General features: G+C 54.5%; 1 protein-coding gene across 1 annotated transcript; it reads right to left on the bottom strand.

The window, feature by feature from the left end:
• LOC109286130 (zinc finger protein RFP-like) lies at nucleotides 1–10,617 on the bottom strand. The gene is made up of 7 exons (XM_019499357.2): nucleotides 10,182–10,617; nucleotides 7,269–7,364; nucleotides 4,893–5,123; nucleotides 3,526–3,548; nucleotides 2,943–3,058; nucleotides 1,622–1,681; nucleotides 1–912 (listed from the first exon to the last, which is right to left on the bottom strand). Exons 1-7 carry the CDS (start codon nucleotides 10,599–10,601, stop codon nucleotides 368–370), a joined length of 1,491 nt encoding a protein of 496 aa, XP_019354902.2. The 5' UTR covers nucleotides 10,602–10,617; the 3' UTR covers nucleotides 1–367.
• Between the last annotated feature and the right edge of the window lie 5,099 nt (nucleotides 10,618–15,716).

Below are 15,716 nucleotides of genomic sequence, written 5' to 3'. Positions count from 1 at the left end.
TATGCAAAACTAAGACTTTTTATTTTTGAGTTATTATGAAATAACCTCTATGTACAGTATGCAAACACAACTTATGACAAAAATATTTTTTGTACCTAAATTAAAATATGTTATAGTAGGCATTTGACTTTTAGTGTATGATTTGGTTTTCTCTGATTCTAAGATTACAACCTCACCAAAACTCATTAAGCTGCCATCCACCTGAAATCATTGCCTGCCCCTGTTCTAAGAGCAGAGAGATCACCAGGGCCAGAGAGAGGGAGGGAGGGCTGAGTAGAGGGGACTCCCTCCAGGGTCAGGGAGACTGGTTAAAACAAGGCCAGAGATACCCACATGATAATTTGCTGGGCAACATCCCACGCCGAGCTCAGGAGCACAGTCTAAGCTGGGTTGAATCAAGACTGGATTGTAGCATAGGCCGGAGACTAAGCCAGAACCAGGGCTGGATTGTGTCTCCAGCGAACAAGGGTGGGGGGAAGGTGAAGATCACGGACTCGGTGTCAGCATCAAGAAACGACACCTGCCCCCCTGCACAGTCCAGACAGACCCGCACCCTGTTGGGCACCTGGGGCAGGGACAGGCGGGTGGGAGCAGGGGCCGTGAGAGCCTCAAACTCACCCACCCGGCACCGGACAGCCCAGATCCCGGCCTCGGGGCTAAGGCTGATCCATCCCACCCTCCTCACAGACTCTCTGGCAACCCCCACAGCCCAGATGTGTGCTTTTCCGACCTCCACCTCCCAGCAGTGTCTCCCGGAGGTGAATCTCTCGCAACCCAGCACACATGTCTCAAAGAAAAATCTCTCAGGATTGTTGGGCAAATCCTGCCGTGTTACTACCCGTGTCACACTTCTCCCATCTGCAGACACAATGAGACAGGGATGAGCCGTGTCTGGATCCAGAGTCACCGTCGCTGGCAGAGAGAATCGCAGCGTCAGGGCAGAGCTCAGCCCGGGGGCAGGCGGGGCCGTTCCTCCCCCTCCCCACCTCCCCGTCCTGTCTGGGACTGTCCTGGGCCCCAGGAGCTGCCTCTGCTCTGGGCCCTGGAGGCCGAGCACAGATGGGGCACAGCTCCGCAGCCTGGCACTGGCAGCTGCTCCTGCTCCTTGGCCCCCCTGCGGGGGCTGCCCCATTCCCAGGAGCAGGGACACGGGCAGGAAGGGCCCCAAAGCTGTGAGTGAGGGGGGGCAAGAGCAGACAGGCGACAGCCTCATGCTCCCTCCTCGGACCTGCCCTGCACTCCCAGGCTGGGAATGGAGGCGAAGAGGCAGCTGTGGAGAGGAGCAACTCAAGCAGTGCAGGGGGATGAGGAGTGGCACAAGGAAGCAGCATCTTTACCCCACTGCCCCCCCAATCCCCCAACAGCAGGGAACAGCCCTGTGGGGAGAGCATGGCCCTGCCCCGAGGAGAGGGAGGTGGTGGGAGAAGAATCAGGAGAGTCTCTGCCAGGGGCAAGAAGAAGGACATGGCAGCCCCAAGGGATAACTGCCACCTCCCACCACTGAACCGAGCAGCTACACATCAGTCCAAGGGCCCAGGCCTGAGTGGAGAGAAAGTGTTCGTGGCTTGTGCAGGATTCTGGGAATTTGCTGCGACTCAGGACAATCCCCACGAGAGCTTACCCTTGGCATATGGCTGTGGTACATCCCGGCTTATCTTCTCCAGGCCAGATGGCAGAGTGTCTGGAGGGGGAAAGAGCACAGACATGATGCTTCCTGCTGTCGGGCTGGTACGGACATTGCAGCCCAGGTCCCACCTCTCTGACCCAAGTGCCTCAGACTGAGCAGAGTTGCTGGGGTGGCTCCATCTCTACCCCAGCTACCAGCACCTGCGGCTGCTGTAACCTCAGAAGCTGCCCCTGCATCTCTCTGCCCCTCGACAGTGACACCATCTCTGCCTGGAGGTGCCAGGGAGCAGAACAAAGGTGTAGCTTCCCCCAGGGAACGCCCCTCCATCTGTCTGGCCTGCCCCCCTCTACTTTAGACACACATGGGGGCCCTCCCTGTGCCTGCTGCTCCTGGGGAGGAGGGAGAAGAAGTGGGAGGGCAGATTTCTCTTTCCCTACAGCCCACTCCAGCCAGACAGGCTGGGTCCATATCTTGGAAAAAGCCTTGGATTTGGAGTCTATTTTGGATGCCAACCACTGAGCACCCAAGCCCTGGCACTCAGAGGAGCTGGGCTCCTGCAGCTCTCACTGACTCCTCATGGCTAAGGGAGGATTCTGGAAATTTGCTGCAACTCAGGGCAAACCCCACAAGAGCTTAGCCTTGGTGTATAACAGTGGTGGATGCCTCCTTCTCTTCTTCTGGGCAGTTAGCGGAGTGTCTGGAGGGGAAGAGGGCATAGATGTGACACTTCCTGCTGTCGGACTGCTAAGGACATTGCAGCTCAGCTCCTGCCTCTCTGACCAGAGTGCCTCGGACTGAGCAGATATGCTGAGGTGGCATCTCCACCCCAGCTGCTGGCACCTGCTGCTGTTGTAACCTCATAAGCTGCCTCTGCATCTCACTGCACCTCTGCAGTGGCATAATCTCTGCCTGGAGATAATTTCTCGCTTTTGCAAGGGAGCAGGACATCAGCCCACTTCAGCCAAACTACCTAGGATCATATTTCAGAAAAAAGCCTCGGATTTGGAGTCTCTATTTTGGATGCCAACCATAGGGCAACCAAAGCCTGGCCCTCAGAGGGGCTGGGCTCCTGCAGCTCCCACTGACTACTCCTGCAGCTGCAAGTGACAGAGCCCAGAGCACATGCCCTGTCTGGCTCTTTCTTGGGGAAACACTGTGAGAATTATTGGGCTAAATTTGGGCATTAATAGCTTTCTGAAGTCACAAGGTGAATTATCGTGATATGTTAATGCGTGGGCTTGGTTTTCAGCCAGTAGGACAGAACCCATCTCCTCCCATGGCCACAGACTCCTCTCTGTATCCCCTCCCACTGTACCTTTGAACGTCCTCATAGTCTTCCTCAGGGCACAGGTTTTCTTGGAGAAATCATGGAATCTCCTTTCCAGATCAGGAGAAATTGGCACCGGCCGTGGGATCTCCCCCTTGTCACACCTGGGAAAACCCATCTCAGGAGAGTGAATGAACTGGCAGAACTCAGTGCCATTCCCTGCTCAGCCCTGCTCCGTGGAGGTGCAGCACAGGCAGTGGCAGTGCAACCGTGCCTCACACTGGCCCATTCAGATGTTTTTCCTCCCCTTAGTCGCTGCTGACCTGGGTAGAATCGTGACTGATGACCTAGCAAAGAATGGTCCATATTCCACACTGAGGGCCCAGGTGCAGCCAGACCTCAGGGGAAGTCACACCTCTTGAAGAGGCTTTTGGTTAAAAATGGCCTGTGTGATGGGATCGAAAACCCCACTGCTTTGGAAAAATGCTCCCCTCAGGATTAAGGTCAATACAGACTTTTGCATCCTGCTGCACCAACTGCACTGCTAAGCCCTGGTGAGGCACAAGTCTACTGTGATCTGCAGCCCATTCCTAGCATCAGCCTGTGTGAGAAGTTAAGTGGAGCCACATACCTGCTCAGTGTCTTTCTGATGTCCTAGGAGGCAAAGAGAGACAATGTGATTTGCCCATGTCACACCCTGCGGATCTCAGATGGGCATTTGGAAACAAGCACATAAAGATACACTATTTAACCTCCAGGGCTAATGAGTGACTGAGCTCCTGAAGCTTTTCCATCTCTGGCATGTGCATGTCTAATTTTTCAAGATCAAGAACAACGCATGTCTGTGATGCATGTATAACAGCAGTGGGCAAAATCTGGCCTGTGGGCAGGATCCAGCCTGCCAAATTATTGGATTTGTCCTGTGGCTTCTCTCACAGCACTCCACATGGGTCCAAGCCCCACCTAGGGCAGTCAATGCTGTGCTCTTGCTTGCACTCACCAGCCCCAGCTCCACCCTAGCCAGCAAGAATAGCTTCCAGCGGGCCTGCTCTTAGTGCGGCTGCAGCTGCTCGGGTGCTGATGAGCTCCCTTTACCTCCAGCGGAGGCTCCTACTCCTGCTCCTACCCCTATTGTGTCCATCCCTGTGGGGAGGAAGCTTCAGCCAGGTGGCTTCTGCCCCAGCACACAGGGCTCTGGGTCCAGCTTCTAGCCACCTTCCAGCCACTATGCCACTCTCAGGTGACTGTTCATCATGTCAAGTAGGCAGAGTGGGTGCAAGGCAGCTGGGAGCTGGAACCAGAACCCTGCATGTTGGGGCAGGAGCTGCCCAGCTGCAATTTCCTCCCCATCTGGATGGGCACAGCAGGGGCAGGAGCAGGAGCTGCTGCAGATGAGGGAAGCTGAGCAGCTTCTGAGCAGCTGTATCTGCACCAGGAGCAGCCCTACCAGTAGCTGTGCATGCTGGCCATAGCCAGACGAGCAGGTGGGGGCAGGAGCATAGCATGGCCTGCCCCAGGCGGGGCTCTGCTGCACACACCCCCTGCCTTGAGGCCAAGATCTTGGGGCAATGACAGTGCTGGGCTGGGGCCCAGGGAAGAGCAATGATCCACTCCTTGCATAACCCTGCCTGCAAAACTTGCACCAGTTGCAGGGATGTGCAGGCAGTGAATTGTGGCTCTCCACAGGGCTTTGTACAGATCACCACCCCGTGACCCTGCCCCTGATCCCAGCCTTGATTGCCTGTCCCACTCCCGAATACAGCCCTCTCGTGGCCCCACATCCCATATAGGGAGTTTTGCTGAGCTGTTCTGCAGCGGGAGGAGGGGGGCTGACCTGGGCTACAACTCATCAAAACTCCCTATGTGGCCCAAAGGCCAAAATAATAGGCCACCCCTGATGTACTGTGTCACCCTGTGGTCTCTAACTGCTGTACTCCAGGAGCCAGCAGCCCTCCCCTCCCAGTACAAGGCTCTGGGCTGTCTCCAGCACAGTCTCACCTGCAGGAACTCACTCGCTGGCTGCTGGCACTTCGCCTCCATCTCACTGATCAACTCGTTGAGATGGGAAATCTCCTCAGAAAGTTTAATGACCTTTTCTTTCTGCATATTCTCAACCTTCTTCTCCAGCTCTCCCAGCTGAGCCAGCAGGAGTTGCTCTTGCTCCTGTAGGAACTGGTGGGACTGTTGAAACTCAGACACAATCTTCTGCCTCTCGGCTGCTGCCCGTTTCTGTAAAACAACAACAGTAAGTGACACCAGCACAGGCCTGAGTGTGCAGGGGGCGGATTCTTGGCAAAGCCCAATACAGTTGGATAATATCCTTTCCTCTGGCTGATACACAGTCATTTCTTCTTGCCATTGCATTTGACCCTCATATGTATTAAGGGGAGGGGGCCATGCTGGATAAGATCAGTCAGAGATTTGGAGTAAGGCACCATCGCTATGCTGGTCACACCCAACTCTGTCCTGCTTTTTCATCAGAAACAGGTACTTCAGTCTTCGTTCTTACTCAGGATGTGGCAACAGCTGGGGACTGGACACAGGAGAAGCAATTGAAGTTGAATCCAGACAGGACAAAAGTGATGATGGTTGGCAAACCACCTGGCTTACGGTGAATAAATAGTGTTCCACGTTCTTGGTTTTTTCCAATTTTCACTGATAAATTCCGTGATATTTTTTTGAAGTAATTTGGTTTTTCCTGATTTACACCCATTTTTCAGTTCAAATCCCTGTTAACCAGCACTAGTGGGGAATGACCCATTCCCCACTCATACTGGTTAACAGCATTTTGAACTAAAAAACAGGTGGTGCTGGTAAATTAAAAGTGATGCTGTGCCAGTTACCTGAGGCATAGGTTTGCGGCTGGACGCGGGGGGAAAGGGTGGTGGCAGCGGCCACGTGCGGAGCAGGGGTGGGGGAGGGAGTGTGGTGGTGACCGCACGGGGGCCAAGGGAGGGTGGCTGGGGGTGCGGGGCTCCCGGCTCTGACCCCGGGCAGGGCAGGATGGGCTGCAGGAATCGCTCCTGGGGCAGGTGGGTCCGAGCTGCACCCTGGCAGCTCCGGCTTCAGCTCTGCCCCAGGCCCTGGGAGCTGCGAGCCCTGCCGGGGTAAGGCAGGGAACAGGTGGGACAGCCCGGCCCCGCTCCCTGCAGGCTTGGGCTGGCAGCAGCACCAAGCTCTTCCCAGTGCTCAGGGCAGCCTGCTCTTGTCCCATGCGCAGATCCGCGGGCATGCGCCCCCCAGAAAAGCCCAGCACAGCTGCCCAGCCCACAGCCCTCCCGGGGGACGCATGCCTCTGGATCTGCACACAGGACAAGGGCAGGCTGCCGCCCACTCCAACTACCAGGAAGAGCCTAGTAGCACCACTGGCCCCAGCCTGCAGCAGCCGCAGGGTACAGTGCAAGTAGGTTGCCAAGCGCCAGGAAAAGCCCAGTGCTGCCACCGGCCCCAGCCTGCTCTCATCCCACATGCAGATCCAGGGGCACATGCCCCCCAAGAAGAGGCCAGCACAACCCACAGCCCTCCCAGAGGGTGCATAGCAGCAAGAGCCATGACCCAGAGCCCCATGCCCTGCACCAACTGACAGCTCCCCCTGCTTTGCTCCCTGCTGTAGCCCGGGAGCAGCCGATGGGCTGCGCCACACCTCTCCCCCGCCCCTTCCCTAGTCCCAGCCTTACTCCCCTCCCTCCTTCATTGCCAATTTTTCTGCGATTTAAACAGATTTTTTTTCCTTTTCTTTCTTTTATCCCAGTTTCATCCCAGTTTTCATGTTTCATTCTTTTATCCTGCTTTCACCCCAGTTTTTATGTTTTGAAAATAAACCCTCAAAAATTCCCAGATTTTTTTTTTTTTTTAAATAAAAACTGAGACCGTGGAACATGATCAATAAAGAAACCGCTCATTGATGGGAGTGACTAGGGGCACCTTTCACCAACTCCATCTGGTCTGCATCTGGTCACCATCATCCACGTCCTTGTAGTCTCAAGCAAAGACCACAGAAATGCGCTTTCTATTGGCCTGCATTTGAGCACCATCCAGAAGCTGTAGCTGGTGCCGAAGAAAATGGCCTGCTTTGTGATAGAGGTGGGTTATTAGGAGCACATTGCTCCAGTGCTCCAGAGTCTGCTCTGGCTTCCACCTTTCTGGGTGCAAAACACAATGTTGGTTTTGATCACTAAGGCCAAAGTCAGGGCCTAGAATACTTCAGGCACCTGCTTCTTCCCTTGTGCCCCACTATGATCCTTGATGTCAGCAAAGCCTAGCTTCCTGCAAGGACCACATGCACACAAAGCTTCTTTGATGTAACTGTGTGGGAGGTGGTAACTGCTCCTCAACCCCAGAAATCCCTCCCCCTTGTGATCCCAAGGCACCTACCAGATATGCCTGGGTTTTCCTTTCTCCAGTCCATTTTAATCCCAAGAGGTTTTCTCTCCTTTCCCTCAGAGTCTTCAAATGGGTCTGAAGTGTTCCCTAAAGAAATAAAAATGCTTTGAGCCTAGGGGTTCATGGACAGAGATTTTGGGGGCTGATACCAATAGTCGATTTTTAAGGAGACGTATCAGCCAATACTGATCTAATTTTGATACAGCTGCGTACAGCTGGTAAGTCTGTTGTGAAAGGGGAGGGAAGGGGCATGTGGGGGGCAGATCAACACCCCACGCGGTAAGGGAGGGAGTGGGGCAGGCACTTCCCAGCCAGGCCGGGGCAGGTGCAGGACAGAACTGTGGCTTGTGGGGGGGCATGGGGAGGGGAGCACCGTTGGTCTGGGAGTGGCTCATCCACCAGCTACTCCTGCTGCTCATTCGGGAAGGCACAGGGCAGGGGGCATGTGCCCCCAGATCTGCGTGGGGCGGGCCGGGCCGGGCAGGCTGCAGCTGCGGGCTGGGGCCAGGGGCTACACTGCACTGCACTGGGAGCAGGCACCCGCTGCGCTGGGAGCACGGCCCCCAGCCCACAGCTGCAGCCCACCTGGCCCACCCCACACTGCCCTGCACAGTTTCCAGGGGCATATGACCCACCCCACTTCCCCGCCCCATGTCCACACAGACCATGGGAATATGGTTTGGCAAAAGCCAAAGGCAGTTAAGAGTGGTACCCAAAAGCCTGGACAAAGTAAAAGCCATAGTGACTTTCTAGTACCCAACTGGATGATTGTTTGTTAACCTCCAAGGTACCGCAAAAATCAGCAACAATCAAGAAATCAATCAGAGACAACTGAAGGGCTAACGCTGAGAAGAGCGAAAGATCAAACACCCTGAAAGACTCATAAAGACTTGTGTACCTACCTCAAGACAGAGAGGCTTGGAAAAGTGAGTGGTAAAGACTCCTTCCAGAGTGATGTGCCAGTAATCTCTCTTCTGGAGAGTATGGGCAGGCTGAGAATACAGATTGTGCAATTTGCTATCTGGGATGGCTTATGGTTTTGTTTATGTAACACATACACACACTTGGAGTTGTGTGTGGTGAAGTGTGTTTTGGTTTTATGGCTGTGTATCTTGCATCCTCCAGGATTGAAAGAGAACCACCTCCCATCCCTCTTTGTCTTAAGATTCCCTCCAAGGAACCTGTGGAACCAGTCTGGTGACTCTGGCCACTTCACCAAGAGTGCTGACCACCTTTGAATTAATTGGTGTGCATTAGCAGTGTTCAAATAATGCTGCTTCTTAATTGGGGCCTTGTAGTGATGTCAGGAAAGTTATTTAAAGGTGTGTTTTCTTCTTCCTCCTGGGGCTGCTGAAGGCAAAAAGCTGAACTGGGAGCCAGAAAACCCTGCTTCCCATGGCAGGGTCTCTCCCTGCTCTTCATTGAAGAAGCACACTGAAGCTACGTGAAGGGAAAGCCGCAGGTACAGGGAAAGAAAGTCTGTCTCGGGGCTTGAGATCTTTGTTCTCTTCCACTTCTTTCCCCTTTTGTTTTTCTGGGTTTCGAGGGGGATGATGCCATGAGTGCATTCTTCCCTAGTGCGGGCTGACCAGGAAACGGGGTCCTGGCAGTTCACTGGTCCCCATGTTGGGGGTTGTAGTATCTCAGGATGATGGGATAGCTGAGACTACATGTCCAGGCTGCAGCCATAAGCCTGGGCCTTTTTTGCTGTTTTACAGCTGTTGCATTTCATCCCACCTGTGTGGGGCTGAACCCCAGCCATATGTTCAGCTGGTATATTTGGGCCAGGGTGAAGCCGTGGCTCTTCTTGTCGTTTAGCCAGGCCTCAGTGGTACATATGCCTGTTCAGCTTTTTGCCACCTGGTTCAGGCCCAGCAAAATAGGCCTGGGCCTTCTTTTGTCCCTTTTGCAGTTTATGCCCCAACTAAGTATTGTGGTTAGGCACTAGCTTTTCTTTGAGTTCTCTTGCAGTTTCCTGCCCCAGCAGAGCTGGGATGAGGACTAACAACTTTGGGGAAGGGGGGTGATAAAGCCACCACGTGGGGGTGAAGATCAACACTACAATTTCACAGGGAGCCATGAGGGGCCCTTTGCAATGCAGAATGACCTACATTCTCTAGCAGCTCCCAGCAGTGCAGTGGACCCATGGAGTAGCTCATTGGCAGCTATAGGGGTGCAGGCCTCCAGATTCCCACCCTTTGGAGAGTCCCAAATCCCAGACTTCCTGGGGATAGGTAAAGCCTCCCCAAGAGGATGCCACATACAGATTTTGTTTTGTACTTTACAGTGTTTTTAAATTATAGTTAGTGTTTACTTTTGTTTTTCCTTTATTCTTTGTAATAAATTTGGATTTTCTCACACTGCTTGTGAGAAAAGGCTTGCTGGTTTTATTAGACCAACTAGTGATTCATTTGGTGTTTCCCAGGTAGACTGGGTAGGGGCTCGAACCAGGATAAAATATATTTAGTACCCCAAAATCAAATCCGGCCCTTGTTGCTACTAAAAGGTGATCAGGAGAAGGGTTACATTTAGGAGGGAAGATGCAGTGATATGCAAGATTAGGCTTCAGAGGCAGTCCCGTGTAACGGAGCATGCGAGTGTGGAACGGAGAGGTGAACCCTGGGGACCAGGAAAGGGGAAGGGTCCAGTTTGAACCAAGGCTCCAGGACTGTTGAGAAGAAGTTTTGTGTCTTTCTCATTTAAGAGCTGTTTTTGTCCAAAGAATCCCTAGAGATTGTTACACACCAAATTACATTTTGTAGCCTGTTCCCTACAAGGGCGGCTCCCCATAGCTGGTCACACCAGCACCTGAAAGAGAAATGACCAGTGGAAGGAAGGGTGGGAAGAAATGATCCTGCAATTAAATCTAAAGCTGATGCACATTAGCCAAGCAGTGGTTCCTACCTTGTACTCCTCAGCGGCCTCCCCTAGGGGAACCACGCTGTGAGCTCGGTGCACCCGGGATCGGTCGCACACCACACAGATGGGGGTTTCATCATCTTGGCAGAACAGTTTCAGAGCCTCCCTGTGCTCCCCACACACTCGCTGCCCTCCGGCTCCCTCCGCCGATCGCACGCTCAGGCCCTTCACTAGTTCTACTAACTTACCCAGCTGCCTGTTTGGGCCCAGGGTCCTCTGGGGAAAGGTCTGTCTGCACTGGGGGCAGGTGACATCTGTCTCAGCCCCCTCCCAGCACTGGGTGATGCAGGCTCGGCAGAAGTTGTGCCCACAGCCCACGATCATCACCGGATCCCTGAAGAAGTCCAGGCAGACGGAGCAGGTCGCTTCATCCCGGAGGTTTTGTACAGAGCTCGCAGCGGCCATGGCTCTGAGGGGAGGGTGGGACAGGGCTGGTTTCACTTTCCTGAGCTCTGGCGCATGCTCAGACATATGCAGCTGGGAGTTTCCCTTCCTGGAAATGACACTGAATGAAGGCTGACCTGGCAGGAGTCCATGGGTAAAGGGTTTTTTTATTGAAATTATTTCAGCAATTCCTAAGCTGAAACTCAGTCTAGCTCCTGCCCCTGGATTCTCTGGGGAAACCCGTTTGCTCTGTACACTGGAAGTGATACTCAGTGCACAAAAAGCCCAGAAGCCCTGATCCTGCCCACAATCCCCCGGTGCTTTGCTCTCCTCAGACCAGTCCTGCCCAGGAACTCAATGGGACAGTCCCTGGCACAGAGGTCGGCAGGGGCACGAGTGCTTCCAGCATCAGGGCCTGGGGGATGGCTGCCCACAACCCCTCCCTCAGCACAGACAGACGGACAGCTGCTCCCCACAGTGAGTCTCCCCACAGCCATGGCCAACCTGGCCTAACAGCACCCGTCAGGATCCAGGCCTCTTTGAACTGAGCACTGAACACAACAGCTAAGGGGGGCCCTGCCCTGCAGCCGGGACAGTCTGATGGGTAAGGATGGAGCAGGAGTCTGGAGGACTACAGCAGCAGGGGAGTGAGGGAGGTGGAGCAGCTGAGCCCATATTAATGAACAAAGTTTGCTGTAGGAAACGTGGAGCAGAACCCAAGAATATCACCTGCACCTTCTTAGTGGGAGAAGAAGGGCCCAGAGAAACCCCTCACCCCTCAACCACTGCAGAAACAGGCTGTGCCATGGAGCAAGACCCTCCAGGAACAGTGAGTGCCCAAAAGAGCGGCCTCTCCAGCAGCTGCCTGGGAACCGGGCCCCTTCATACCCGCTGGTGGGGCAGAAAAGAAGGAAGGTCTTGATTCCCAGGCTCCCCTGTGCTGATGTCTCTATAAGGCAGGGAGGACCCCTTTTGTTGGTGGAAACCACCCTTTGCAGCCTGGCCCGAGGGGCTTCTGGGGGCTCCTGGAAGGCCTAACATCTGAATAGTCTCCAGAAGGTGGCCAGCTGAGGCCAGGGAGGAGGGGTTCACGCTGAGGTCTAAACCTCAGGGGTTTGTTCTATCCCTCCAAATTGAATCGGTGTGTTTTTAATTGAAACCCACCATTTCAATTTACAGTGAGGGTCCTGATCCTTTTTTTCTTTTTTCGGTCAGAGCTGGAGCGAGCTGCTGGCAGGCCAAGTGGCCCCTGAGCTGCAGGGTACCCCCATACTTCCCTCTGTGGCGCTGGGGCCACCTGGGCGGGCAGGCAGGTAGCGGGCCGGGTGCTGCCCCAGCTTGGAGGCAGCACCCAGCCCAATTCAACTGTTTCCCGAGCCCACCCAGAAAGCAGCACTCGGGAGGCTTCCAGCAGGCTAGCAGCCCACCCAGGTAGCCGGGGGGGGGTGCCATTGCCACGGATGGAAGGGCCAGGACCAGGGCCCCCTGCAGCTCAGGGGCCACTCAGTCCACCAGCAGCCGGACCCCAGCTGCAGGAGAGGCAGGCAGGCTCCTCAGGAAAAGAAAAGAAAACAAAATAAAACCAAAAGAAAAAGGGACTGGGCCTCTCACCAATTTTTTTTTTTTTTTTTTTTTTTTTTTTTTTAAGTAAAATGTTTCCTGTTCCAAACCAAATCAGCCAAATCAATTCCAAATCCATGGGTTATTCAAGAACCATATTTGGCCCTACTACCGGCAAACATACTCCATCCCCACCTGGGGCTTCAGACGTTTCCAAATCATTTGGCAGGCATCCTACGAGCAGGCCCAAGCCCAGAGGCTTGGGGTTTGGATGCCCCCGAGTTTTACTCGTCCTCAGCTGTATGGTGGCTACAGGAGAAGCTAGGAAGAAGTGCCCCATTTCCATAAAGTGGGCCTAAAGCCAAGATCTTCCCATGGAAAATGAATGTGGGAGGTTAACTATACATTTCCTCAACAGATACTACCCCATGCCAGAAAGGGGGTTATCCCTTGGCCCTGGGAAAATCACCTTGGTTGTCACGGTATTTCCCCTGCCAGGTACCTTCAGGAGGCACATGCTGAACGCAGAAATGCCAAGGGGCCCGATCCTTTTTTTCCGTGGAGGCTGTGCTGCCTACCTCTCACAGCTGCATTGTTGCAATTTGCAGGGTTGCAAATTAAACTACATCCAGATGTAGTTTAGTGTGCAACAATGCAAAGTCATAGCTCCCAAAAGTAAGTGGGAGAGGGAGAATGAGGCCCCCATAGGGAGGGAAGTAGGGAGTGATTTGGGCAGGGCTGGGGTTGGGGCTGCTGTACAGCCGGGCAGTGCATGGGGCCTGGGACACAGGGCCAAAATACGCAGCTGCAGGGCCCTGCTAGGGAGCGAGATGGGGCTGCGGGCAGTGTGTCTGGGAGGCAGGGGATGGGGCCAGTTTCCCACTGCTGCGTGCACTCCTGGGTGAATGGGAGAACCGCGCCCTCCAGATCAGTGCGCAGGGCGGGGGCGGGCTGCCTGCTGCGGACTCAGGCTCCCTACCCTGCTGCCGTCCCTCGGGGCCTCTGCAGCCCAGCAGCTGCAACCTGGCGCTGCAGGGCACAGCAGGGCAGCTGCTTGCCACTGTGAGCTCCGTGCTGCCCTGATGATGCGCCCCTGTGTGTGTGGCAGTAGGCGAGGGGGGCACCACCCAACGCTTCTGCTGCTGCCACGTGGGCAGACGTGCATCACCAGGGCAGCGTGAAGCTCAAAGCAGCAAGGAGATCCCCACAGGGCCCCACTGCCCTGCTATGCTAGATCATACCTGCAGCGCCCCCCACAGCCTCCAGCTGGAGGCCCCCTCTGGCAGGGCTGTGGGTGGGGGGCAAGGGCACCAGCAGGACTGGGGGGGCTGAAGGGAGGGAAGTGTGGGGCAGAGCAGGGCCAGAGGGCTGGGGGAGAGGGGGTAGTGAGTGTCTTTTCATTTTAATCAAAGATTTTGAGGGGTTTATAAGAGAATTTGCCATTTTGTATGAGAGAGTTGGTGATTTTCTTTTATCAGGGAAAACCAGGATCCCTGGTTATCAAGCACGTCTTGCTTGTTGTCAGGTAGCAATGCGTATATTTAATCACCTACAGAAACCCTAAACCAAGTCCACCTGCTAATAAATAATTAACTGAACAAGGCAATCTTGAGCCAAATTCCCTTCTTAACCTGTCCTTCTCTTGACTTCTGACCTCCTTGTCCCTCTCCTGCTCATTTCCTCTGCCTCTTCATCTCTTAACAACGATCTAGTCAAGCAGATGGAAACAAATGCCAGAATGCGTCATGAGGAAGCAGCTGGGCCCTAGCATGGCTTACAGGGGGATGTTTCTGTTCGTAATAAGCCCTTGCACTTATCCTGAGCAGTGCTGAAGCACCAAAGTTTGGTGCCCAGGGCAAAGCCTACAGCGGCAGACCATCCTCACCCCGTGCACAGATCCAGGGGGACACATGCCCCCCCCATCATGCTTGCTGGAAGTGCACGCAGTGACAGGAGCCACCCTTCCCCCATCACTGCACCTCCCAAATGAGCTGCTCCTGGCTTTATCCCATGGCCCAACTTGGCTGGGCAGCGCCTGTTGGCGCCTGCTTTGCTTCAGCGCCTGGGGCAATTGCCCCACCGCTTTACTACGGCATGATCCTGAGTGAACATACATGGGAGCAGGTGCATGAAGCACAGTGTGATGGAGAAGCCAGGAGAGACAGACTCCTCCCATGGGTGCAGCAGAGCCTGGAGAGAGCAGAAGAGGCCCACACTAAGAGCCACGGGGATGCACAGAGATGTTCTGTTTTTGCAAGGGAGCAAGACATCAAATATGTAGCTTTCCTCAGGGAGCATGCTGCCATCTTTGTGGCTTGCCTCTCCCTACTCCCTGTTTCCGACACATGCCGAGGCCCTCCCAGGGCCTACTGCTCCTGGGGAGGAGGGAGAAGACATGGGAGGGGAGATTTCTCCTTGCCTACAGCCCACTCCAGCCAGACTGGCTGGGCCCATATTTCAGAAAAAACCCTCGATTTGGGTTCTCTATTCTGGATGTCCATCACGGAGCAACACGGCCTGGCTCTCAGAGGGGCTGGGCTCCTGCAGCTCCCACCCACTCCTCCTGCACTTGTGACTGACAGACAGCCCAGAGCACTTGCCTGGCTAGGTCCTGTTTTGGGGAAAACACTGTGAGAATTATGTGGCTAAACTTGGGCCTTAATAACTTTATGGGGTCACAGGGTGAACAAATGTGAAGTACTAATGCCTGGGCCCCACTACGTCCACTTAGTTTTTGTCTTTGTAAGTAACCTAAATTTAAGCCAAGAAACCAGAGGCCATCTCCTCCTACGGCCACAGACACTCCTCCTTGTGTCCCCCTCCCACATCCCTTCCTTTTACCTCCAACACCCTCACAGTCTCCATCAGGGCACAGGTTGTCTGGCAGAAATCCTGGAGTCTCCTTTCCAGCTCAGGAGAAATTGGCATCGGCTGTGGGATCTCCCCCTTGTCACACCTGGGAAAACCCATCTCAGGTGAGTGAATGAACTGGCAGAACTCAGTGCCATTCCCTGCTCAGCCCTGCTCCACGGAGGTGCTGCATGGGCAGTGGCAGTGCGACCGTCCCTCACACTGCCCCATTCGTGTTTCTGCCCCCCCCCGGTCACTGCTCACCTGGGTAGATTTGTGACCAATGGCCCGTATTCCACGCTGATGGCCCAGAGGCAGCCAGACCTCAGGAGAAGTCACATTTGTTGGAGAGGCTTTTGGTTAAAAATGGCCTGTCCGATAGAGTAGACGACCCCTCAGCTTTGGAGAAATGCTCCCCTTGGATTAAATTCACTACGGTGAATTGGTTGGTGTGCATCCTGCCACACCAACCTCACTACTGAGCCCAGGGGAGGTACAAGTCCACTGTGGTTTTCAGCCCCTGCTCAGCATCAGCCCATGTGAGGAGGAGTGAAGTGGAGCCACGTACGTACCTGGTCAGAGTCTATCTGATATCCAGGGGGACAGAGAGATCCACATGGCCCCAACCCAGCTCTGTGCTTGCTACATATGTCAGCAAGAGATGCCCAGTATTGGGATGGCCCCACCTCTAAGTAATCCCACAGCTGGAATAGGGACCTACAGCCA

Source organism: Alligator mississippiensis, chromosome 11, assembly GCF_030867095.1.
Source record: "Alligator mississippiensis isolate rAllMis1 chromosome 11, rAllMis1, whole genome shotgun sequence".
Taxonomy (NCBI): Eukaryota; Metazoa; Chordata; order Crocodylia; family Alligatoridae; genus Alligator; species Alligator mississippiensis.
The sequence above is the reverse complement of the archived record's forward strand: the minus strand, read 5'-3'. Positions and strand labels throughout refer to the sequence as shown.

What these genes read in the sequence shown, in the direction of transcription:
- LOC109286130 (XM_019499357.2), bottom strand. Translation starts at nt 10,601, where the DNA reads ATGGCCGCTGCGAGCTCTGTACAAAACCTCCGGGATGAAGCGACCTGC. An exon ending in CAGCGAGTGAGTTCCTGCAG is followed by an intron (nt 3,549 to 4,892) that starts GTGAGACTGTGC and finishes TTTGCCTCCTAG; the next exon opens with GACATCAGAAAGACACTGAG. An exon ending in ATCAGAAAGACACTGAGCAG is followed by an intron (nt 3,059 to 3,525) that starts GTATGTGGCTCC and finishes GGGTTTTCCCAG; the next exon opens with GTGTGACAAGGGGGAGATCC.